Here is a 25,589-nt window from a genome sequence, read left to right on the forward strand (position 1 = left end):
ATTCAGTCAAATCTACAATGAAAAAGCACCTTTAGAATGTAAATATGAAGGTTCAAGAACAGTAATTATTAAAAATATTAAATGTCGGAAAATATCTACACCTCCCAGATTCTTTAAATTACTGTACTTGAACCGAAGGAACACTTGAATCAGAACAATGGAAGGAGAAATGTATGAAGGAAAGAAATAGCTCATGACATAAAAGTTATCATAGTATATGTAAAACAAAGTAGAGATACATCCATCCATCCATTTTCTGTTCCACTTATCCTCACAAGGGTGCAGGGCGTGCTGGAACTTAAGCAACCCGCCGATGGAAGTCTCCCCAACTGTAAAAGCCTCATTCAACTGACAGACATCATGGTTTCAGTCAATCAAAGAGAATGAAGGGTGGGACCCTCCTCTGATTGGCCACAGTCCAGATTTTCCTGTACCCCTCCACCCTCCCATCATTATCAAAATCATTTACCATCCAATATAGTCAAAAATACAGACTTAATTTTTTTTTTCATAAGATTAAACTTGTAAAACTGCAGTATTGAATGTGATGTGGTCAAAAATGTTGGTGCCCCTCACTTTAGTGCTGGTGCAATCATTCCATGTAAACGTGAAATGGGAAAAATAAGTAAATATGGTGCTGAGTGTTGAATATTAGTAACAGTTATGTGTGTTACAATAGAATGCTTTTAATTGTTCCCTATGGAGAGACTTCTCCTGGACAAGTCTTTAGAATCATCTGAAAAAAAAAAAAAAAAAAGACTACACTAACACATCTGCATTTTGAAGACAGCATGGAAGGCTTATGTCGAAAATCCTTTCACATATTTTGGTCTTGCTCAGTATTGTTACCTTTTTGGCAGGAGGTCCATCAGATTTTGTGAGAACTATTGCTCATCGTGTTTTCATTATCCATGATATGTTCTTTTATATTCATTGGATTTGGCACCAGGGATTTTTTTCCTCCGATTATCAATATCTTTTTCGGATTCTTAGTATTTGCCTCGAGGAAGACCATTACAAAGAGATGGTCAAAATGAAAAGGCCTATGGATGATGAATGGATTGACATTTGTTTCATTTTGGTATTTTTCTTTTGATGATTTATAATGTAAAGGTGCACCCAAGGGTTCTTGTTCTAGGAAGTTTTTGTCATGATTCGGTTTGGGACCAACAGGTGGCACTGTAGGGCTGCAGCTGCACACCTGTTGGTCATTAGGTAATTAGTGCTTTAAAAGGACTCCCAGCCCGACCACTCATTGTCGGGTCATTGTTGCTGTTTGTTGCTCTTTGCTACTGTCATATTTGTTTGTTGCCGTTAGTGATGGGAAAATGAAGCAATGAGGCTTCCCATCCAACTGGGTCGTTCCTGGGCCGAAGCATCATGAGGCTTTATTTGTACTACTGCGCCATCATGTGGAAAATAAATGTCATGACAGACAGTGATTAAAATGATACCATGGATTTGATGTCGAGGTAAGATCGGGCCAAAAAAATCCAGCCCGACCCGGCCCGAGCCCGACCAATTAACTTGATTTGCAGGCCCGAGCCCGAAGCAAACCCGAAATTTCATATTTTATTTGTGAGGAGGAGGGGTAATTTATGATAAATTAAAACCTGTCTTTTATAACGAAATCTAAGTTAAATAATACTGTATAAACATTTACATCTTTTATATTTCTGTTTATGCAGAGGGTACATTAACCGACAATTTTCCATCATTGACGGATTTTTTTTAAGAGTTGACGGGGAAAATTTAAGGCCGTCCGTCATTTTGACGGGTTGAAAATTGGACGATTAACCACAGCAGCAGTATGTCCTTAAGAATGTAGCGCGGCCCTTTAAGAGAGAGAAGCAGACAGACAAAGAACAATGACAGGTGGATAATAGACAAAGACAGGAAGGAGTTCTTTGAATTGTCATTGCAAGAGTTTAGTACAGTACGTGTTGTGATGAGGCGACTTGTGGTTTTTTGCGAACCACGGTCTCTCGTGGCCAAAACTATTCACGGCATCGAAACGCCTCAGCGCACTAAACATTTATTTATTTTTAAAAAAAGTCAGCGAGAGAGAAGACCCGACCCGAACCCGAAGCAATGATTGACATTTTAGGCCCGACCCGAATTTCGAATCGGGCTCGGGCTTAAGATCTTACCTCTCGTACATATTGCCTTTTGTCTTCTTTGTCAAATGTGACATGTATACAAACGTTTTACTAACTCTTCGTTCCTGGCTCCCTGCCACCGCGCCAACTTTTTTTCTACAAAAAGAGCGAGTGTGCGACTGCATTAACATTATTCCGTGTGGGAAAATGTTCCCTGCAAAGTGCCAGTGGAGAGATTTTGTGTCAACCTTTTTGTAGTTAAATTATTCAAGTTATTCGATGAATTTAAGAAGCCTTACACTCCAGTATGTACCAGTTATCAAAACACTGCAGCTCTACTTATATTTTGCCGTGGACTTAATTGTGCTTCTGGGTAATCTTGACAGCAAAACTCACTTGAAAATGGCGGCTCTTTGCCCAGCCTGGCTGCCAAGTCAGGGATGCAGAACTCAATGCAGTATAATGTAAATTAATTAAGTAAATTGGATAAAATACAGAATGGCTCGCTTGCAGACAAACAGGGGGGGGGGGCAGCTAAAAAATGGCTGACGTGGTTGTTTTAATTGTACATTTCACCCAGACCCAGCAATTTGTGTACACGCAATTAAAAAGTCCGTTTTCCATAATTCATGTCCCCTTTAAGACAGGGTTAATCACCCATCAGCTCCACAAAATTGACAGAACTCCTCATCAATGAATCAATTTTACACAGTTTGGAATGCCATCGTTGAAACTTATTTCAAATGATTAAAAACAATACCAAAATATCTCCTTCTTCATCGTACAGTTCCTGACGATTTCTAGAAAAATTGAAGCTCTCTCGCTCATGGAAAAAAAAAAAAAACATCAAGTGCAGATGCCCTGACTGCTCAATAACATTTAATTTTCTAATTTTGGCAGACGTTTTTCCCCCCTATTTAAAACTACTGAAGTTATATTTTGCAGTTAAAAAAAACACTTTTGAATTTTGATGTTGTCATGGAAACGTTGCGGATTTAGAAAACACAGACACACACTGTATTTAAAAGAGCTAACCCCCGTGTGAGACAAATTGACCTTGACCTCCTCAAGTCCCGTACCTTTATTTTTGGAGCATTCTTATTTGGAGAGCTTGATAACATCTCAGTCAGCAGCATGAGGGGAGGAGGAAGAGGCGGCTCAGAAGAGAAGATAGGGGAGGGGCTTAGCTGAAGAAGGGGGACAGGGGGAGCTCTGCTTACTACTCACTGGATCTGCAGCATGCAGGTTGGGAAGCGTGCACTCATATGCAGAGCGTCTCAAAGATTTCTTCCCAAAACGGGGGAACAAAACCGCCGTGAGTAATTTGTCCACATTATTGTATTTTTGTAATCGTAGTAGTAAGGGCCAAAACGATCAGCCCGCATAGTGCCTGTAGGTTTCTGTGCCTGTAGGTTTTCTTGTTCTTCTTATGTGTTCACATGATGGTTTGATGAAACGAGGTCTGTTGCTATGACAGATACAAGACACAAGTGATTTCTTTTGTAAATATGGTATTGACATTCACAACAATGTGTGCTTGTGCTCCCGATCAGCTGCCACTCCTCCCATGGGCCATTAAACTCATTTGTCGCAATAGAAATTACCCCCACATCAAACTTAACATTTTCGGGTGCACTGGCATGAGATGATGCGATTTGTGTGGAAAATGTTATACCTTAGCGGCTAAGGTATAACATTTTCCAACAGATGTGTGCACACGAACACACACTCTTAACTTTTATCTTCCATTTCCCCCAACAGACGTGTGCACACGAACACACACTCTTAACTTTTATCTTTCTGGCGTTTTCAAATGTGCGATGATAATAATTTCTTCCTTCTCATGACTCACTTGTTCTGCATCAATAGTTCCCTGTGGCACCTCTTTGCTTTTCCCCGCACAATTTTTATTTCGGAGGATTTTCATGTTTTGCCACTTAATTGCTTGGATTGTCGTCTCGTCCGAGGATGTTTTTTCCAGGCATGTATTTATGTTTTTGTTATTCATTGGTTTGCTTGTTCGCAACTTCTTTGAAATTATTTTGTTTTGCGTTTTTTGGAGTGCCACCACACATGGCTAGAGCACATGTAAAAATGCATTCAAGGGAACATATTCTGGAAAATGTACTTTTTACTTTTTTTGCTTACAAATAGCTGGGTCTCTGGAGTGCCAACTGACCTAAAGTGTCAAATTAAACAACCAAGTATATATGTTGTTTCTTGGACAGTTTCTAAAAATATGTCGAGACTCTGAGAGAGCCGCTGAGAATGTTATTAATTGTGCCGTTTCCATAAGCCAGCGGTGGCTTTACGCAAGCATTATTCATTTGTAGTCTGGACGCAGATGGGTAAACATCTCGGAGTAGCCCTTGGCTTAGCTTGACCTGAGTTGTCATGGTAACAGAGGCCATGCTCCGCAAATGCCCCCCAAACCCCCCAAAAAAGCAGAGCAGTTTCAAGCAGAGTTTGACAAGTGTCTTTATGTATTTGGTGTAAATATCTATCTTCAGTGTTTTTGATGGAACAATGGCTGACACCTTTTATGAATACAATGTGGACCCGTTTCAATTCACATTTTTAATAAAAAGTCTCTTTCAAAATCTCGTAAAATACTAGTATACTCTGTAAAAGTTGGTTTAAATAAAGTGTCAAAGTTTAAATCATTTGAACTAAATGTGAGAAGATCTCAGGAGCCGCATGACGAAACATAGTTGCACGTTCTGAGTCAAACTGTGTCATCGGCAGCAACTCTTTTCAGACTGTAATTTGCAATTACCATTCAGATGCGTTTTCTTTGTCACATGACTCAGATCTCAGCAGGTTATTTTGCCATTTAATTGTCCTCATGTTTGAGCCGACAGTACGTTTTGGGCCTTCAGGGTCTGAAGGCAATTTTCCCCCCCATGCGATTATTCCCATGATAGATGTTAGCTGTTCCTTGACTGCATGCGAATGCAGTTTTGAAATAATTGCGTTGATCAGGCATGCCAGTTTGATTGTCAAGACAGCATTTTACCGTCACAATGGGGAATTAAAAAACTCTTATATTCTACTAACCTCTGCGCTTTCCCTCCTGGCTTCCGTGGCTCCAGAGAGAGGTAAACACATTCCTCTCCTCTTCTTTTGCATCTCAACGTCATCTCCGTCATTTCTTATTGTTTCATTTCCTCTGTGTCTCCGTCTTTCTATCCCCTTCCAAGTGAGCGTGCATGAAATGAACACATTTTAGACATCTAGGAAATGAGAGTGACCCCCCTCTGTCCTTTTCTGTCTGCAAACATGTTTTTATAGTATATGCACACAGACAGAGGGAGAAATTAGATCATCCCAGAGAAACCAGAGTCTTTATGCTTTTTAACGGGCCAACGCGACTCCCCTTTTGCGTTGAGAATTTATTTATTTGTTTGTTTTGTGGAAAAATGCACAAAGCTCCCAGGAGGGTTATTGCAATGTACCGTTCCTGCGTATATGTATCGGCATGTTTGTACGTTTCATGCTTTGCTTGTGTGTTTCTTCTCAGTGGCGATCCAATTCCTTGTGCCTTCCTTCCTGTTATGAATTCCCTCTTTTCAGTACCGCCACCTGCTGTCACTCTATTCATCTCACTCTCACGTTGCGCTGCGCTATCGATCTCTCGGGTCTGTCTACTTGGCCATAGTGTGTATGAGTGTGGGTGTGTTTGTGTGTGTGTGTGTCATTTTCATAACGGTAAAGGTCAGCTCGTCTCTCATCTGTCTCGAAGTGACATCAGTCCGACCACAAGTCCCACATAGTTGTAACAAGTGAATTCCTTCATACTTTGGGGGGGGGAAAAGTCTTTCTTTTGTACAATTCTATGGTACCACATTTGCGGGAACATTTTAAGGAATGCTCTTTTATTCCTGTTCCCTTTGCACAAAGTAAAGTCCAGAAGCAGCGTGCTTAGATGGATTTTGTAGAGAACAACAACTCGATCAAACACGTTTGGGATTAAGTACAAGAGTCATTCTCAAAGTGCGGTACCAATCGTGATCGGCGGGCTCACTCTCGTCGCGCACCCGAATCTCTGAATGAAATGTTCAAACTGTGCAGATCATGTTACATGTTACCGTATCTTTTCATAGTGCATTTTTTAAGGATAGTTGGGTTGTGTTTAACTTTTATATTCAATTCAACATTTGCATTTGATCTTTATAACTGTTTTTCTTCGGTAACATTTTGAATTTGACTCTTAGTGTATGTGCATTACTTTGATGAAGTCATTGTTTCGTTTTTTTATTTTGTAGGGCAGAGTGTTAATATTCCAACTGCAGAGTGGATTTAATGCGTAATATACTGAATACAATGAATAAGTGTTATCAATAAAACCTAATTTTTGATCAATGCTTTGGCCTACTATGCAATTGTATTTTAGTGGTCATGATGTTGATACTTGAGGGCTAAGAAAAAGTAGTAGAGCTGCTAAACTAGAACATGCCCTCTGTCCGATCGATTGACATCCACGATCCCGACAAATTTAAAATGTCATAAGTCTTCCCAGACGAATCGAAGCTGTTCAAACTGTGTGGAAGGGATTCCATAATATCTTTCATTATTACCTCCTGTACGTGTGATGGTCAGTTATGTTTCTTGTTTGAATGCGTCCACAAATAGATATTTTGGATTCTTCTGTTCCTCACAGGGATTTTGCATACGTGGCACGGGATAAAAATACAAGGATCCTAAAATGCCATGTGTTCCGCTGTGACACGCCGGCCAAAGCCATTGCCACCAGCCTCCATGAGATCTGCTCCCGGGTATGACACGGCATATATGTCCAAACAATGCATTTCAACACAGAGTTCAAGACCATGTGTATTTTTATTTGATTGGTCAACCTTTCACAATACTTGCATATCCTGTTCAAAATGTATAGTTATTTAGCATGTTTTATATTATGCTAGTCATTAGAGCCCTTACAAAAGGTGCAAAACATTACATTTCCTTAAAATGACCCAACAGGATCAGGAATATAAAATTGATTTTTTTCATGTAACAAATCAATGAATCCGTTTCCTACAGTGTTTTTCCTCATTCGGGTCACGTGTGAGCTAAAGCCTAATCCCGCTGACTTTCGTAACCATACACAGTCTCACTTTTATTTATGGACTTCAGTTAACCTAAGATGCAAGTCTTTGGAATGTGCGAGGAAGCCACAAACTAATGAATGTTAAAAAAAAAAAAAAATGTTTTGACTTTATTATGTCTAACACGGTCTCTATTTATTTATTTATTTACCAGCCAAGATCGCCATTTAACCAACAAAACGTAGTTGTAGTCATTGTGGTTGACTGTGCACTATATAAATTTACTGTGTATAAAAATAGTGCCAGCCAAGATGGCCATTTAACCACCAAAACTTAGTTGTAGTCATTGTGGTTGTGCACTATATAAATTTACTGTGTATAAAAATAGTATCCACAAAAGCTCCAATCCACTCCTGTGCTTATGGTATAATCAAATTCAAAAGACATTTGCACGTAACATGTGTTTTCCATATTAACGTCAGAGGTTTTGATTCACCTTGATACCGGAGAAGATCAGCTAAACGTCGAAATGGAAAATTCAAAATACAATATAGATTAAAAAAAAAACAGTACTGCATCTGCATTCTTATTGAACACTCTACTGCTTTAACATGTTTCTGACCCACCTTCCTCACCCTTTCTTCCCTCCCGCCATCACCCCATCTCTCACCCACATTCAGATTATGACTGAGAGAAAGAATGCCAAAGCGATGGCAGGAGGCTCTCTCCAGGACAGGATTCAGGCAGGACGAGACCTGCCCTTACAGGGTTGGTACTTAGTCCATATCATCGTCACTCAGTACCTAAATCATTTACTGTAATTACCATTCGAACCATTTAAACACCGTTGATGTATTATTTTGGCAGAATTCCCCACACCAAAGACTGAGTTGGTTCAAAAGTTTCAGGTGCTCTACCTCGGAATGATGCCCGTTGCCAGACCAATAGGTAGGTGGTTCGCCCACCCGCAATAGGTGGAGTTGAAATGAGTTGAATAGTTGTCGTTTATTTTAAATAAATTCAATTGTGTTCATTTTGGGGTTCAATTGATGAGCTGCGACATAGCAATACCGGTAATGTACTTAAAATGTGACCGTTATCCGGCTCATTGCAGGCATGGACATATTGAATGGCGCAATAGGTAGTCTCGTCAGTGCTTCCAGCAAAGAGGACTGGACTCCAGTGGCCCTCAATGTGGCCGATGCCACAGTCACCATCAGCAAAGAGGAGGTCAGTCACTCAACCTGACATTGAAATGTCATAAAAATTGCAGTGTTGCACAGTGAAGAAACAAACTTATTCATTAAAAAAAGAAAGATTATGGATTTAAGAACACAAAGCTTGTCCGCTCCAGTGGTCCGATTTATTAAGACAACCGCACTCAGTTTTATGTGAATCCTTACGTCTCTCGTTCCCCACGCAGGATGAAGAGGAAGTGCTGGTGGAGTGCCGCGTACGATTCCTGTCGTTCATGGGCGTGGGACACGATGTGCGTACGTTTGCCTTCATCATGGACGCTGGCGGCCATCGCTACGACTGTCACGTGTTCTGGTGCGAGCCCAACGCCGGGAGTGTGTCCGAGGCTGTTCAGGCTGCTTGTATGGTGAGTCGTTCGAGGAAACCTTGAAATGATCATCAAACTTTGCCACCATGCTACACCCACCTTAGATGGCATAGGCAAGAATAAACAAATTTTCGCCGCCCATCTGTCTCATGCACCAGCTTCTGACTGGTGCGCATTCCATCGTAGGATTGTACAAAACATTTAACCTACAACTGCAAGTATAATAAATTAGTAGGATCATTTCAGAAATGAATATGCCCTCGATTAAAAACTAAAATGGCCCCTGAGAGAAAAACGTTTCAGAATACTGTGAAACAGAGTCTTGTTGCTTCACGTAGTTTTGAGTGGGAAATTTGTGAGCAACAAACTGCCCCGAGATTTTGTGAGTTCTTCTTGCATCCGGGTACCACCCCAACCAGTAGTACAGTAGCTGTTACTTAATTCTGCAAACACACACAAAGGAAAGCTGTTTTCATCACTGGCTTCTATGATGGCCTATTACATTTTTTTCCCCATCTTGGTGCGCGTACGGATGCGGAATGTGGGGGTTGAAGACAAATTGCACATTTCCTGTCTTCCGAGGTAGTATCCGGCAAATTTAACTGTTTTCTGCCCCTTGGTGATGAAAGAAATCGTTGCTACCGCTGACTTCAGACGCGGCAATGTCCCACTTTCTTTGAGTTGTGTCTGAAAGGGACAAGCGTCATGCTTCTCTTGCAGCAATTTGCCATAAAGGCAGTTTGAAACTGCCTTATGCTGAAATTAGGAAGATAAAAAGCTATCTGCCTTGTCGGGCTCTACTACATTCAATTTATTAAAAGTAAATGGAAGAACTGCATTCAGGCTATTATGTGTGCACTCAAGTCAGGAGTGATGAATTAATTCAGATTCAAGGCATGGATACAAGCAGCCGACCTTGACATATAAGTGACAGACGTCGGCTTTGTTGATTGGTAATTATAAGACCGAAAAGACCTTTAGAATTTTCTTCTCTCCAAGTTTCATGTATGATGTTACAAAGTAGAAATGGTCTTAAATGGCTGAGGTGAATTTTTTTACATTCAGAGCGGAACCAAGGGATCTATCGTAATCCCAGATGAATTTATAGTTGAGGTCTATTCCAAGACATTTGACATATTAGTACGGGGGGGTGGGGAGGTACCATGAATACTGGCAAATCATTCATGTCAATAACGAAGAAAGTAGATTCTAAACAGTCTTGGGCAGGGACTGAATGAAGGAAGGCAGAGAAGTAGTTTCAAGAAAGGAATGAAGGACACAAAATAAATGGCTCTGAGGGAAGGTGGAAAGGAATATTTGAGGGAGGGAGGGAAGGAAGGTGGTCAGAAAGGAAGGCAGAAAAAAAAGCAGGTTTAAGCACCGGTAGGAGGGATGTAAGTGCTGCATGGAAAAAAAGAGGCGTGAAGTAAGAGGGAAAAATAGGAAGGAAGGCAGAAAAGTAGATTTAAGTGAAGCGAGGAAGGCTATAAGGATGTATGAATAAAAAGCAGGCTTTTGAGGAAGGAAGGCAGGCCGAAGGAAGCAGAAAAAAGGGAAGAATTAGGAAACAAGGTAGTACAAGGCTGGACTTTGCTGTCATGTACCTGGCTGCATGGAAAAAAAGAGGTGTAAAGTAAGAAGGAAAAATAGGAAGGAAGGCAGAAAAGTAGGTTTAAGTGAAGCGAGGAAGGCTATAAGGATGTATGAATAAAAAGCAGGCTTTTGAGGAAGGAAGGCAGGCCGAAGGAAGCAGAAAAAAGGGAAGAATTAGGAAACAAGGTAGTACAAGGCTGCACTTTGCTGTCATGTACCTTTGGTTGACCACACCCCTTCCTCTTTCTCTCAGCTGCGGTACCAGAAGTGCTTGGTGGCGCGGCCACTTTCCCAGAAGGCCTGCGGCTCCCCACCGCCGGGCGACTCCGTGTCACGCCGGGTCTCCACCAGCGTCAAGCGGGGCGTCCTCTCCCTCATCGACACCCTCAAACAGAAGCGGCCCGTCACAGAATCACCGCAGTGACCGGAGAAAGCATCCAAGCACTACCGACTTCCCCGGCCGTACCCTGCTCCCAGTCGCCATGGTAACTACCCGCATCGCTGCAGAAAGTACCATAGACTCCTGTAACCATGGTAACAGCCAAGACCCTCCAGATTTTGTTCATGAGCATCATTGTGAGCGTGTTTTCAACGTGAGACGGCTAATTGTGAACAGTGTACATAGAAGCGTCTCGTATTCCCCATAGGGCGGGGCAACAAAGACAGCGCGCCGTCGATTAGTCGTCGTCATTGCACGTGCAGCATGACCTTGCACACTCGGCCAAGCCTGTTTATTACGCCCACCTTGTCAGTGTTTAAATGCGCCTCTACCGTAGACATCAATTTGACATAGACGCCATCTTGAACGCTGACTCGTGCGTCGCCGCCCAATTGGATCCTGCCACTCGGCAAGATCGGTGAAAATGCAGTCTTACGGTCAAAGCCCGGAGTCATCGCTTTCAAAATGAGCAATTGTTGTGTTGGGAATCTCTCACTTATTCCCTACTCACTTAACACTTTTTAGGGATTTTCTGTTGTGAACGGTTTGGTTCATTCCTGAGGTACATGGAAATATACTTTTCAAACACTGCTCGACTTCTTTGTTGTGAAAAGTATGACAACTATTTACCGTTTTAGTGCTCGGGCCAAAGCAATTGCTTTGGCACCATCTGGTGGCATTGTGACGCCAAGGCACTATATCATTGTGAGTTGAGGAGTTCATCTATTTGGTTGAAGTTGCCGCGCAGCCCTCTTGCAGCGTCTACCGGTGATTCCAAACTATTCCAAACTTTATCGGCAAGCGTGATTGCTGTGCGAATGATTCCGAATATAGCCAATGAATTTTGATCGTATTTGGCCATTTATAACACCATTTTGCTATTTGAGATTTTTCTGACTTTGTGGCTAATGCTATGAAGCCCTCTATGTGCATAATACTGTTAATTCCTCCAGTGAAACGAGTTTTCACACAGAGAGGTATTTCCTGTTTAAGTAAGTTGCCCCAAAATACTGCTGTCATTGCCTGGCTATCTTATTTCATTCTATGCAAGCTTCCCAAACATACCGTAAAGGGCTGATAAAGCAGTTAGAAGGGAACGCTTTTATGTTTGTCCTATTCGTAGCTAAATTGATATCAGTTACTTGATTACTCAAAATGAATTCGATGTAAATGTCGGTGCGTTCTATTCAGAAAATCCACATCACACATATCAGAATGTTGGTTATTATAAGCTCCGATTTAATATTCAATAATAATATATCAATATGTACCATCACAGTGAACATGTTGCATATATTGTTTGCTTTAAACACTCAGAAACAGATACAGAAGTTGATTCGGTGCTAACGTATATCGTAAACTGTCAGTGAAAATGTATAATGATCGGATTAAAAGTTCATAATCATTATTATTCTATTTCTTGAATGTTAGTGTCCGTGTGTAAATGAGCGGCATTAATGTTTTAAACATTAGTAGGCTGTTGTTTCATTTTACTTGTATTTCTGTGTGGGCAGAGCTGCCACTTCCAATATGGCGGAAGCTAAGACGTGGCAAAATGCCAACCCATTCAAGGTGGTGTCTATGTTCTTGTGTCTACAGTTACCCCCCCCCCGCCCCCCTTTGCTCTCACACTTTACATGCAGAAGACTGTAAGATGCGCTAGGAAAGGAAGTGTCACAATGACGACTTCAATAACGAGGACATGAGTAAATAAAAAAATATGTCTCGCTCACATGAACCCGCATGAAACTTCCTTTCCTAAACAAATAATACACATGAGGCAATATCAATACACTGCTGCTTTTACATACTGAAGGAGTGAGAAAAAGACAGATGCTTGGCCTGGATGGTCAAAAAACAAACAAAAAAAAACAACAACAAGCGGTGACCTTTCACCCAAAGCATCCGCTCATGTACTCGCCATTTTGTCACCACTCGGATGATGACACATTATAGCCATAAGGCGGAGGACGCACAAGACTGGGGTGACGTTTAGCCCCCGCGGGCAGAAGAGAGACTGCTGCTTTCACACCCCGCACATGTGGCCATGCTGGCAGACGTGCTGCTCAGCATCTGGACCCCAGCTAAGTGCTTTTCAACCTGTTGCTGTCATTTTATTCACATTGTGCAAGGGAAAACAAAAACAAAAAAAAAAAACAATTCCACCTTTTTTAGGTGGGGGGAGGTGACTCATGGCATGTCCGCATGAACTGGGGTATTTGTTTTTGTTGTATTTCTCTATGCATTTTGACCTCAGGTCCACATGCAAATTACATTTATCAAGTCGCCTTTTTCGACCTTTGTCGGCGACCCGAATGAGAATCTGTGGAAAAGAGGATGAATAGATATTTGTTTGGAGTGTAACACACTTCACTCTTCATCGGTTCACGACAGGTTTTTTTCAACATTGCTTTCTCAAAGAGAGCGTGCCATTTTCCACACTCTAGATTGGTCAATAATTTGTATAAATAAAGTAATTCATTAAACTAAATACTACCCACATGTGGACTGACTAATAGTCTAAATTTGTGAAAATATATTACGTTTACCAAATTGTGACATAAGACGCTCTGGCCTGATGGCAGCAAATTCTCGTTTTGTATTCCAATGTAAATCTGCCGAAGACATTTATGTTACCGGTATTTAAAAAAACAAAACAAAACGGAACGCCCGTGTTCATGTGGATATTGCTTCAAGCAAATAGGAAGTTCCCTTTGGCTGCTATTGACGTGTGTCCAGGCGTTTGTGTGCTTCAATTAATTTTTTTTTTTTTTTTAAACTGCATACATCCTTACTTCCTGTCTTTTTGTTTTCACCAGTGCCGCACTCTCCTAACATGACTTATTTTTCACAAGAACCTTTTGAGCTTTTTTTTCTTTTTCTTTTATGGATTTAACTATTTATATCCAAACAAAAAACCCGAAAGCAACACACATGAGAAATGAGCACATTCTTCCCATTGACAGGAAAATCACCTGGCAACAATAAGTAGCCCTTCTCGCCACCTTTTGTCTGATTGAAATGTGAACGGGTTGACAAATGTATGTACATATTTTCCATGTAAGGTAACATTTGCCATTTATTGTTGTCATAAGCTATTCCTTTCATTTTGAATGTCTTTACTCTTCTATTTTATTGAAATGCCTTTTTTCTTTTTTAACTCACCAAATGGCCAAAGTGTAACATATAACTTGTAGATATGAAAAAACAAGGAAAGTAATGACTTTTTTTTTTCTCACAGTTGTCAATTAAGTTGACGCCTGATAGGCAATTATCTATGCATTCTTTTCATGGCAAGAGTTGTTGCAATACCTTGCAAGCCCGAGGGCGATTGAGAGGAAGACTGTATGTACTGAACAGAAATATTTTTATTTTATTTATTCTATTTTATAAAAGTATATACTGATTTTATTCATGGAGGCTGTTGAAGTCTCACTCTGAGTCATTGTTTCAGTGCTCGCAACGCTCCAACAGGCTCCGCTTTGCAGAAGAAAAAAAAAGTGCAACTATACACCAGGAGCTGGGAGTTCTCTGCAGGAGGAGGAGGAGGAAGAGGATGCATGCAGAGGGCTCCCAGTTTCTCATAAACAACAACAACACACTCCATTTCCTGCCAATGGATGTGTAGGCTCCTGTTTGCTGCTCACTGATTTGTACACGTTATCAATGTAACCAATTGTGAGAATAAACAGCATCTTAAAACGGACTCGGCTGTCTGCATCAGATCTACAACTTGGAGATATACCACACTTGGCTAGCAGTTTTACTTTTAAGACAATTTTATGTAAGAAAATGAAACTTCAGTTTTATTAATTCGTGTATTTTCTCCAGAATATATACAATACAATATATACAATTTTATTACCCCACCTTGAAACTCAAGGCCTTTATGTGGCCCATACATGAAAATAAAATGTGTTGTCATTTCTTGCTACAATTTTTTTTTTTTCTATTTTGGTTGAAAGTCTGTCCCAAAATTGTGATCCTAACTACAGTAATTGCAAACATTTTGCTCCAAATCAATTCTTTCAAAATCATTTCTTGATCAAAAAGCATCCTTTATTGAAATGAATGAAAACATCAGTGAGTTCCACACCCATGTCGGGCTCCTCCTGGTATGCTTAGCGTGGCCACCAAGGGGCAGTGTAATACAGATGCACACAAGAGTTTCACTGAATTTTAATATTTTTAAAATATTCTTACAGAGGATAAAGAATATACGCCTATGGGTGTTATGTCTGTCTACACGGGTGGCTGCACGGTTTGCGTTCAAATATCCGTTGCTTCAGAGTTTATAAAACCGGATGCAATGCTATGAATTTGTTTGGCCGTCTATGGCGTTTCGCAGTTTGCATTTTTAAAAAAAATATGTAATCTTCTCCAAACATCCTTTCAATTGATGGGATGTGGGTCAGTGCTTCTGTTTGTGTTCTGGCCAGCAGAGAACTTCTTTTTTGCATTTGAATTATTAATGAAAAGCAGACATTTAGTCAATGCCACTTTGGACTGCAAATAAGTTGCGTCTAGCCAACAACAGAAAAAAATTCAACAGTGCCCTCATCTCAAGCACATTTGCTTCTCTGCCTCGGAGAAAATCCATTATTAAGGTGACCGCCCCATCACTCTCAGTTTAAATACATGCCCAACGGTTTTATATAGAAGGCAAAGTCATTGGGAGTGACAGAATCCAACTGGCCGTGAAATCACAATTACACTGCTTGAAGCAAACGAGAGGAAGCCAAAGGCAGAGGAGCTTCCCTGACACACACACACTGAAGGAGGGGCAGCAGATCTGAATTCAAACTGTGTTTGCTGCCTTTGGCCTCGACTCCAATTGTCTTTCTTCTACTTATTGCAACTTTTCTTTTCATTTTTTTCATTTTCGCTTTGAGCTCAAGCTGCAGTGTCTCTAGCACTCGTACTGAACAAAACAAGGCAGTTGCCTTTGACAAGGGAAAGGCTAAAGATTGTCTCAGCGCTAACTAGTTCTCAGCTTTTCACATGACTGCGCGTTTACCTGAATGGCAGCAGTTTGTCGGGAGTGAATGTTTTTTTTCCAACACTCTCTTCACCAGCTGCTCATTTTGCTCACCAGACACTGAGCGCGTGCAGTTGAGCACAGTTTGAACCTGTGGGACTTCCAAAGGGGCTTCGTTCAATGGAGTTTGTACCATCTGAAACAGAATTTTAAACTTGCCGGTCACGTTAACGCCAATTGAGGAGTGTTGTGCAAATTTTGCAAGTAGATTTTTGAAAAGTGTCAGGAAGGCATATTTCTGTGCGTACATTGCATGTGCAGTTGTGCACAGACATTCATGCTTGGAGAGAGTTTTTTTTTTTTCTCTGATAAGCTGTAAAGACCAACCACCATCCACGCCACCCCCTCATCCCCCACTTTACTGCTGTGTTGTCACTACCATGTGTTGACGCATTATTTACAGTATGCGAAATTCGGTCCCGCATCTGGTTTGTTTTATGTTTTCAGTGAATGTAAACAAGGCCATTGAAAAATGTGTCACTTGAAATGTGCAGGGAAATTCTGGAAAAATATATAGGCTTTAAATCATCAGTGAGGTTTGGCATCTTAAATCCAGCCTAAATTACTCAGAGAGACCACTTGTGGTTTCCTGGGGACCACCAGGAGTCCACAGGCCAAAAGTCAAACCTTGATATTTATTAGGTGCGTGTGCGTGTTCGTGTGCGTGTGTGTGTGCGTGTGCGTGTGCGTCTCCCAGGTTAAGCCGCGGGCCAGTTGTCTTGCTTTCTGAGTTGTAAGTTTGTTCATGTTGCTTTAGGACACGAAACCACGAGACAAGTCCTGCAGCGGATTCCAGTCTGTCAAGAAAGGGTGAATGTTTTTGTTTCTTGAAATCACCTCTTAAAATCTATCCCTGCTAATGCGGATTCACCGACTTTAACCACGTGGTCCACCTCAGACATCCCCCTGAGCTTAGTGCTGTTTAACGAATACATCCACTTGAGTACATGTTTAACATCAAGCCAAAAACAAGTGTTGTTTTCTTTTCCGTGGTTCTGTAAGGCGTCCCCATTTTTTTTTCAACTTTTACCTCCCTGGTGTGCTTGGTTGCCAATTTTATGGCACCAGACAAACGACCTGTCGGCTTGTTAGCTCTGTTTTACTCCCTCCCAGTGCGTGCGCACGCACACACACACACATACACACACACACACACACTCTTTGTCTGTATATGTCTCATCACACTTGTTTTATTGTGTCATTTACAGATTCCCAGTTGCCACTGTTACCGATGCATCATTTGACAAGTATAACTGGGCTGACGATATGCGCAGATGTGAATACAAATGGCATCTTAAGTCCATCATTCGTTTCCCCCCCCCATTCCTCCATTTTCTGATACTGCACAAACAGATGGCGGAGAACGACTACGCATGGCTACCTTACGAGGCACTTTAATGGTCAGCGGGAGTGTCGTGAAAATTGTGTTTGGGCTGAGACGGGACTTTTTGTCACACAGGATTGGACTCACAATATGCTGCAACATGTTGAAGCGGCTGTCCATCATCATCTCCTCCAGTAAATCTTGGTCTGGTAGCAAAACAACAAGTGTTTATTAAAGAACAAACACCCACCGGCCTCAACGTTAGGTACAAATGCCCAATGTAATGGATGCGTAATTGAATATTGAATTTGACATACATTTGAGTAGGCTGACGGTCAGCTTGGAAGGCTTGTTGCTCAAGTTCTCTTTTCAGTGTTCTCCGGCAGAGACAGGGTGTCAATCTTCTTCTCATAATGCAGAAACTGATGCTTTAGCGGTTTCTCTGAATGCAGATGTTGGAAGATGGCCGCTGCCTACGGGAAAGCTCGAGCAGATGGAGGCGGAATGTCGAAGATGTGGACAGCTAGAGAAAATAAAGAGAAAGATGAAGTGGTAGAATAACGGTGCAGGTATGTGATGATGGTACATATAAAAGCATTATTTTCTTCACTGAGCCCATACAGTACCATGGACTACCATTCACACACATTCTTGCTGTCACTGAGCAGGTTCCAAACTCCACCTGCATGGACATCAGGCAGATGTACCACTAAACCATGGGTGATGTAAAAAAAAAAATCAAAATAATTCAATTAACATCCTGAGAGCAGCCAAGTGGATATCAAAAATAAAGGGTTACATCCTGAGAGCAGCCATGTGGATAACAAAAATATGAAAGGTGACTGCGATATGTTACTCCACTTTTACTGACCTGGCCTTATTGAGCCACCTGAGCAATTACGACTATTGTTTGTTAAGTAGTCGAAACCTGAGGACTCCGGTTATCATGGTTCAAAAAAATCCACCTTTAGTTGTTTGTGAGCGTGAGTCTTAGCCCTGCAGGCTACTGTGCTCTTACTGTTGCAATTAAACACCACTGAGCAATTACGACTATTGTTTGTTAAGTAGCCGAAACCCGAGGACTCCGGCTATCATGGTTCAAAAAATCCACCTTTAGTTGTTTGTGAGCGTTAGCTTCAGCCCTACAGGCTACTGTGCTCTTACTGTTGCAATTAAACACCCTCTTGGACTGCAGTGGCATCAATAAATGATGGTCAGTGGTCCACCTCTTTGTGACCTGCTTCACTCATGACACACATACACACTGAATTGATGACATAGGACTTGACAATGAGGATTCAATTCTAAAAAAACAGTCACTTCTGATTAAAGTGGGTATCCGCGGGTCTAATCATCTATTACAGAATGATGGGAATAGACCCATAACGCTTCCAAAAGCATATGTAAAAAGGATGAATATCAAACATTTTTTTGGGGGGAGACAGGGGTTGGGTGAGTATTTCCAATGCTGCTGGAGAAGCTTTCGTTCTGGAAGAAAAGGCTACAGGAGATTAGTGTAATCTGCATAAGTGATGATGGGCTATTTAGAATTCTACAGTAGGCTTTTTACTTTTGTCACCCACAGTCCTCCTCTGCAGATCAGCATATTTCCTCCATATGGATGTTCTCTGTAGAAGTACAGACCTTTGACAGTTGTCACAAACTAGTTGTTCCTTCGCAGCAAGCACTGTGCTGTTTCGTTCCCTTCCTTTCCTCTGCTCTGCACGACTGTCTCTATTTTGATTATCCTAATTTATAATTTTGTAGAAGTAGCAAATACCAAACCATGTCACCCAGTGCAGTTCAAAAGTAGTGTGCACCTAAATTTATTTTAAAAATATATATTTTGATAAATCCCTCATTGTTGGTGTTGGATTAAAACAACAACAAAAAAGAAAATTATCTTTGTAAAAGTCGAATTTTATAGACTCCTGTGTTGAAACGTTCTGCATTCACACTTGACAACCATTCGATGACAAATAGGATAGATGCTGCCACCTACTGTCCATGTCTCCACAGCACACGTCAAATATTTTTCAAAGTGGAAGCAAAATGGAAAAAAAAAGCTTACAAAAACGGTCGGATCTAAACACACTTTGCTCCCAAATTTATTAACACTGCATTAAGTCTTGTCCTGTACGTTTAGTTGAACACGAATCTATTACTGTATTCTATTGTAATAATGGCAACAGATGGATACCCAAGTTAATTGTACTGTCTGCCTTCAAGTGTAAAAAGCAACGTACCCTGCCTATCATTATATGTCATTGGCACAGATTAAAGAAAGTTTTTTTTTTAAAAAGTTATAATATTTGTAGTGGAGAAATGATCTTTCACAACATTGACTTTTTCATTTAATTCATTGCAGCAGAAAATGCCTGGCAGGCAATGCCTCCCTGAGGGGAAATTCATTTTACCATTGCATACAATACAAAGGTCAGGCAACATTAGGCAACAACATCATCATGGTGACCCAGTGGTTCTTAGTTTTTCCTTCCAGTGTGGACTTTTACATATAAAAAGTCGACACACCCTTGTTCAAATGCTTTATTTTTGTGACATAATGTGGCCTACTGTATAATCTTTACGACTCGATTTTGATATATATATATATATATATATATATATATATATATATATTTTTTTTTTTTTTTTAGTGAATAAAAATAAAGAGCTGAGATAACGTGGTTGCACAAGTGTGCACTCCCTCTCTAAAAATAAGATTGTCTTTTAGAATTGTGGCCAAAAAGTTCAACCTTGGTTTCAAAATTGTGCAAAAACGCACTTGGAATTTCCCAAATGCACATGGAAAAAAATGTGTTAGGGTTCGATGAAACACTTAACATGAGTTCAAGTGTGATTGGTTAATTCTATAAACAGCCACATCCCCCCCACTAAGAGTGTATGCAGGTCTGTGCAACCATATTATCTAAATTGCTTATTTTTACTTCTCCTTTTGAAAAGATTTCTTTTTTTTTAATGTCACAAAAGCCTGGCAATTGAACCGCTGCGTGTAGACTCTTTCTATCCATTATACAGCACCAGTGTCTGGTTTTGAATCTCAGCTCCGGCATTGCTATGTGAAAATCACCTTTTCTGTCTGTGCATATGGGAGTTACTGGGCATTCAATCTTCCTGCCACAATCCCCAAAATATGTATGCTCGGTTTATTGAAGTTTCCATAGGTGTGAACGTGTTTTCTCTGTTTTCTGATACTACTAATCGAATCAAGACTATCTGCTCCATAGCGACTTACTACAAATAGACTCCAGTCAATTTGTCGCCAGGCATTATGAGTAGTCTATGTACCATTATGGTGTTACTCTTCCATAACACCAGCAGGGGGCAACATTTTTCATGAGCGCTGCCTTCCACATGGGGGACCGAGAAAATATTGGAATAGACTACGTAAGAAGTGAGCTTTTAAGATGGCATTTGACTCCGTTTTTGTTATTCGCCGCGGTTTGATTTAAAATATAGTAAAGTTACTCCATTGAACATGACATGTTTAATCAGAAAGTAGGGGGGAAAAACATGGCATGGTTTTCATCCAAATGAGCCACGGGTGGGAGTCCAGCTGGCAAGATTATCCCGTCCAACACGCGTCATCAATGTCGCCTCACAACAGGACTCTTGCTTGCTTTGTACAGTATGTGTTGTGTTTGTGTGTGGCCAAGGGTCGCATTTGTGTGCATAAACCATATTCAATAATCGGCCCAGCTGGAGATGGCGGGTCGCGCAGGCTTAAGCCGACCTGGAATTTTCTCAATCAAGGTTTAAGCTTTACAGCAACCTGTACAATGCTGCATTAAAACCTTCTTGTTTTACTCGGTGTACTTATACATGCTTCAACAGTCTCCGGTGACACAGTGCAGTATTTTATTTATCTGTTACGAGTCAGTTAATTGCCCTTGATTTGTCTTGGAGTCCTACATGCAAAACAAGGTCTTGACAAGATGTTGAACCCGATTTCTATAATACAGTGACTCCCAAACACTGCCACTGCGCCACGGGAAAACCTCAAGTGTGTGTGTGCGTGTGTGTGTGCGTGTGTGTGTGCGTGTGTGTGTGTGTGTGTGTGTGTGTGTGTGTGTGTGTGTGTGTGTGTGCGTGTGCTTATGCACGTGTGTGTTGGCGATGATAATCCGTTTGGATTTGATCTGTCTCACTCATCAAAAGCCAATTACAATGTATGAGGCATCATACCAACACACACACACACGCATGCACACGCACGCACACGCACGCACACGCTCAGTGTGCCCTTCAACTGACTTTACATGGTGCCACACACCTAGTTACAGTTGCTTGAGTGGAAAAGTACCAGCTAGGTAAGAACTTTAGCCTTATTCATGCATCGCAGCTCATTTGTTGATTCTTCCTTGCATATTCATATCGTATTACAAGAAATGGTGCATGAGGTAGCAGAACAATTTTCAAACAAAGCCACACACATTGGTAAGAGTCACCACAATGACCTACACTGTGCACTTTTGCTCTTATTCTATCCCATCTGACGGCTTGGTTGACTACTTGTTGCAGGTTGATGTGTCCACCGGCGCGACACAACCATGGAAGTCAGAGTATCAGCAAACCATGCAAGCATAGCAAAAATACGTTGACTGCACACAGGAAAGCTGAAGCTGAAATTTGAACTGTGAGGTAGTCCTACAAGTCACGACCTCACTGTGCTAACGCTACACTACTAATCTGATTCAATTGAGGCTGGCTGGAGAGAGAGCCAACACAAAATGCTACAACCCAGGATGAAAAAAAAAACTCCCTTACAAATTCCAGTCAAAAGCAAGCAACAAAACATGGCACCTGAGTGATCACATTGTTTATTGTCAGTGGTATATTACAAAATCTAGTTAATATTCTGACACGTGAAAGGGCTTTTACCGTTGTATTCCTTTTTTTTTTTGTACATGTCCCAAATAATCTAACTGCAGACAGAGATGACAAAGTGACATATTTTCCATCAGACCCTCCATGCAAAGCTGCTTGTGAAAATAACAACAAAAAAAAAAAACGCTTTCTTAAGCACTGTATTTTGAAAGTCACATTCACGTCAAACTAACACAACATGCTTTTGCGCTAAGTGGTGAATACGTACTTAGTAACTAGTGTGTGCATGTGTGTGCGCGTGTGTGTGTGCGTGTGCGTGTGTGTGTGTGTGTGTGTGTGTGTGTGTTAGTGTGTGTGTGTGTTAGTGTGTGTGTGTGTGTGTAACTTACAATAGCTGCTGATGCACTGTAATGGCACTATACTCAGGTTAATTGCACCAATTGTAGTTCGGCACGTTTGTTACTCTGTCGGCAAATAGAAAACCAATCAAATCATCATGATTCCTCTCAATGACCCCGGCACACCCATGAAGCAAAACTGTCTTTATCTCCTTTGCTGTTACTACTGCGTTGCGGGGTATTCTATTACTCAAGAGAGCATGTTCTTTTAACAAAATGATCAACTCTCCAGCTCTATTTGCCTCATCTTACCGATGTTCAAAAGACAAGGCATATGAAGACCTCAGCGAATTCTGAGAAAATCGATTGATTTGTAACTGGGCCAAAAGTGTTTATAGAGACGTTATGTCCTGCATGCCATAAATTGTGTCAATTTATGGTTTAATAAGCCCTATTGGTTTGAAGGGCCTGACATAGCAGCTCACCTTTGACCTCAGCTAAACGTTTTAAATTGTTGTTTTTGAACGTATAGCTATGCGTCGGCACAAAATCGTTTTTTGTCAAAATATGACTTAGGCTGTTATTTTTAAGAAAATGACGACATGTGACACTTTACAGTTAAAGCAAAAGTTAAGTTACTGTAATGAGGGTTTTGGTAACAAGAAAACTTACAATAGCTCTCGTATATATTGCAAACAAGAATTTGACGTTTTGGAACAAATTTTAGCAAGCATCATAGAAGACAGCATGGTTGAGTTGGACATCAAATGATGTGCCGGGCCAGATCTGGCCCCCGGGCCTTGAGTTTGACACCTGTGCTCTGAATTATCCTCTAGTGTCAATGCGGGTGTGAATGGTTTGTCTATATGTGCCCTGTGATTGGCAGGCGACCAGTCCTGGGTGTGCCCAGCCTCTCCCCCAAGGTCAGCTGGGATAGGCCCGAGCACACCTGTAACCCGAATAAGGAGAAAGGTGCAACAGAAAATTGTCGGATGTTTCAAATACTGTTTACACATTCTGTCAACTTCAGTATGGAAGCCCAATAATCTATGAAAAAAAAGTATTAATTCAGACTATAGCATTACATATTAAGGGGCAAGGGGGGGGTTTGATTTAGGACAACAATCCCTGTAGGTAGTCAATTTGAGGACATTTAAATGGAGATGAAGGCACCATGTGATGTGATCGAAAGCACAGTAAAATCAAAACAAGGTGAAACGATGAATGTGTGAGATAAACTCTTATTCGTGAAATGATTTCATTGTCTTGATGACAACTTGGGAGGAACCGTGTTGCTTCATGGCCATGGTGTAAATTTAGTGTCCTTGCTCATACGCTTGTGCCTGTGGACTTTTTGTAAAACCTGATAGATGTTTTAAGTCAATAAGTATCTGTTAAGTAAGCATTTGTGCGTTGAGCAACTCGTCCAACGGCCTCAAGCCTCCTCCCAGCACAGAGTTCAGCCGCCGCTGTTGAAAAGTTACTTCTCTGTGTGAGCACATCTGACTCAATCTCAGTTTCCTATTCACACAAGTTCCCTACTGTGTGCGCGAGCAACGTGTGCGTGTGCGTGTGCATTTGTGTGTGTGCGCGCGCACACTAACCTATGCATGTGTATGTGTGTTGCTGCTCCAAACAGAAATCCAGCTTCCTCCTCTCTTCTATCCTCAGCATTGTCGGTTGCCTTAGCGCTCGGAGAGGCTCTGGCCGTCCTCATCTCCATGACGACAAGGTGTTTGCGAAGAGCTTGAGGGAAGGAAGACGGAAGAGCATTCGTCCCGCCCCACTTTAATTCCTGCGAGATCTTCAGGTAAGTAAGCACACGCACGTACAGTTGAATGAAATGGGGAATGCTGTTGTGCGGTGTGTTTAAACTTCTCTGCATGATCAAACACGCGCTGTGACGACATTGAATGGTGGGTGCGGAAGTGATGAAGTCACGACATTTCAACGAGAGGCACGTACGAATAAACCAAAAAAAAAAAAAACCTCACCAGTTGAGCCGGTAGTACTTAACAAACGAACAGGGTTGCCGCCTGTAATTTGGGCATTGGTTGACCATCAGGGCCAACAAGGCCTTCTCTGCTGGCCTAACCATTATCAGGGGGAACGACCTACTTTTACAAAGTCAATTCAAACATTTCTTCCCTGAAACTATTAATTTACTTCAAAGTCGTTATTTTGTAGCGTTTCTCTTGCCAGCAGTGCATCCAGTACGTGAATGTGTATGTTGTATTTTTTTGTTCAATCTGACCTCAGCCTCTTATGCGCTACCATGTCAAGCTAATCAACCTGAAGCCCAAATTTTCCACTCGTCGACGGTCCAGTGGTTAGCGAGTTGACCTCACCGTGCAGAGGTCGTGGGTTCGATCCTGTCTCCGGCCTCCCTGTGTTGAGTTTTCACGTTCTCCCCGTGCTCGTGTGGGTTTTCTCCGGGTACTCCAGTTTCCTCCCACTTAAACACTCTAAATTGTATCTCGGTGTGAGTGTGAGCGCGGATGGTTGTTCGTCTATGTGTGCCCTGCGATTGGCTGGCAACCGGTTCAGGGTGTCCCCCGCCTACTGCCTGAAGATGGCTGGGCTGGGATAGGCTACAGCACCCCCGTGACCCTCGTGAGGATAAAGTGGATCGGAAAATGAATGGGTGAAAAAAGTTATTATATGTTATCAATGGCTGCAATTAACTCGGTTAAGTCCCTAATGAAAGACCGGTTACAAAATACAAATATACGGGCCGTCACTTGATTTGGGACCCTGGGAAAAAAAAAATCGTAACCCTGTCATGCACCCTGTAACCCGATAACATGATAAGCGGTCCACTGTAGTAACCGCTGTCCCTGAAAGGGTTAATATATTTAAAATATTTTTTTGTAAACCCCCGTCAGTACCATGAGAATTGTCAGGCCTACAGGAAATGAAAACAGGTGAAAAATATGGCCGCTCTGCTTTCACTCATCTGGGAAGACTTTCTATCAATGATTGGATCAGACACCTGTTGTGAATTTTACCGTTTAGCTCCTTGTTAGAGAACATCAAGTTGTGAAGTGATGGTCACCTATCAAGGCTATCCATCATTTTTAGATTGATGCTGAAATTTCACTTGAAATCCAGATATGCCTTATTTTTTGGTGGTGGTGTATGTGCCTTGTGATGGACTGGCGTCCTGGCTTAGGTGCAGTGCACCTTTTGCCCGATGTTAGAGCTGGGATAGTCTCTAAGTAGAGCTAATTGATGGCATTAAGAAATTAATTTCACCAACAGTTAATCATGATTGATGAGTAAATTCATTAAAGAATAATCA

The 25,589-nt window shown here is 41.4% G+C and overlaps 2 protein-coding genes and 2 long non-coding RNA genes across 15 annotated transcripts in view; 2 read left to right on the forward strand and 2 right to left on the reverse strand.

The window, feature by feature from the left end:
* Positions 1-11,500, forward strand: part of apbb2b (amyloid beta (A4) precursor protein-binding, family B, member 2b) — a 72,428-nt gene extending 60,928 nt beyond the window's left edge. For 5 of the 9 annotated variants that reach the window (XM_019876489.1, XM_019876490.1, XM_019876492.1 and 2 more), the window contains 7 exons: positions 5,192-5,197; positions 6,760-6,874; positions 7,825-7,912; positions 8,012-8,092; positions 8,259-8,374; positions 8,568-8,747; positions 10,555-11,500. In XM_019876489.1, coding sequence (XP_019732048.1) covers positions 5,192-5,197; positions 6,760-6,874; positions 7,825-7,912; positions 8,012-8,092; positions 8,259-8,374; positions 8,568-8,747; positions 10,555-10,725 — 757 coding nt within the window. In that variant the 3' untranslated portion in view covers positions 10,726-11,500. Of the gene's footprint in view, positions 1-2,927; positions 3,415-5,191; positions 5,198-6,759; positions 6,875-7,824; positions 7,913-8,011; positions 8,093-8,258; positions 8,375-8,567; positions 8,748-10,554 lie in introns of those variants that run through there. The other 4 variants (XM_019876491.1, XM_019876497.1, XM_019876495.1 and 1 more) reach the window with 3 other exon arrangements.
* On the reverse strand, positions 8,755-10,583 carry LOC109519783 (uncharacterized). The gene is made up of 2 exons (XR_002169029.1): positions 10,520-10,583; positions 8,755-8,920 (listed from the first exon to the last, which is right to left on the reverse strand). It is a non-coding gene; the product is annotated as an uncharacterized LOC109519783 (long non-coding RNA).
* Positions 11,501-13,892: 2,392 nt separating the features above from the next.
* Positions 13,893-23,991, reverse strand: LOC109519782 (uncharacterized). Of its 3 annotated transcripts, none has more exons than XR_002169028.1 (4): positions 23,893-23,991; positions 17,416-17,625; positions 17,250-17,308; positions 13,893-15,914 (listed from the first exon to the last, which is right to left on the reverse strand). It is a non-coding gene; the product is annotated as an uncharacterized LOC109519782 (long non-coding RNA). The 3 variants fall into 3 exon arrangements; XR_002169026.1 differs by having other exon boundaries at positions 13,893-16,575; XR_002169027.1 differs by lacking the exon at positions 13,893-15,914 and having other exon boundaries at positions 17,231-17,308; positions 17,420-17,625.
* rbm47 (RNA binding motif protein 47) overlaps positions 23,980-25,589 on the forward strand; it is a 29,510-nt gene continuing 27,900 nt past the window's right edge. The window contains exon 1 of one of the 2 annotated variants that reach the window (XM_019876502.1): positions 23,980-24,098. The gene's annotated coding sequence lies outside the window, so the exon portion shown is untranslated. The remainder of the gene's footprint in view (positions 24,099-25,589) is intronic. The other variant, XM_019876504.1, reaches the window with a different exon arrangement.

The sequence above is a fragment of the Hippocampus comes genome, unplaced genomic scaffold (assembly GCF_001891065.2).
Source record: "Hippocampus comes isolate QL1 unplaced genomic scaffold, H_comes_QL1_v1.1 scaffold51, whole genome shotgun sequence".
Classification (NCBI taxonomy): domain Eukaryota; kingdom Metazoa; phylum Chordata; class Actinopteri; order Syngnathiformes; family Syngnathidae; genus Hippocampus; species Hippocampus comes.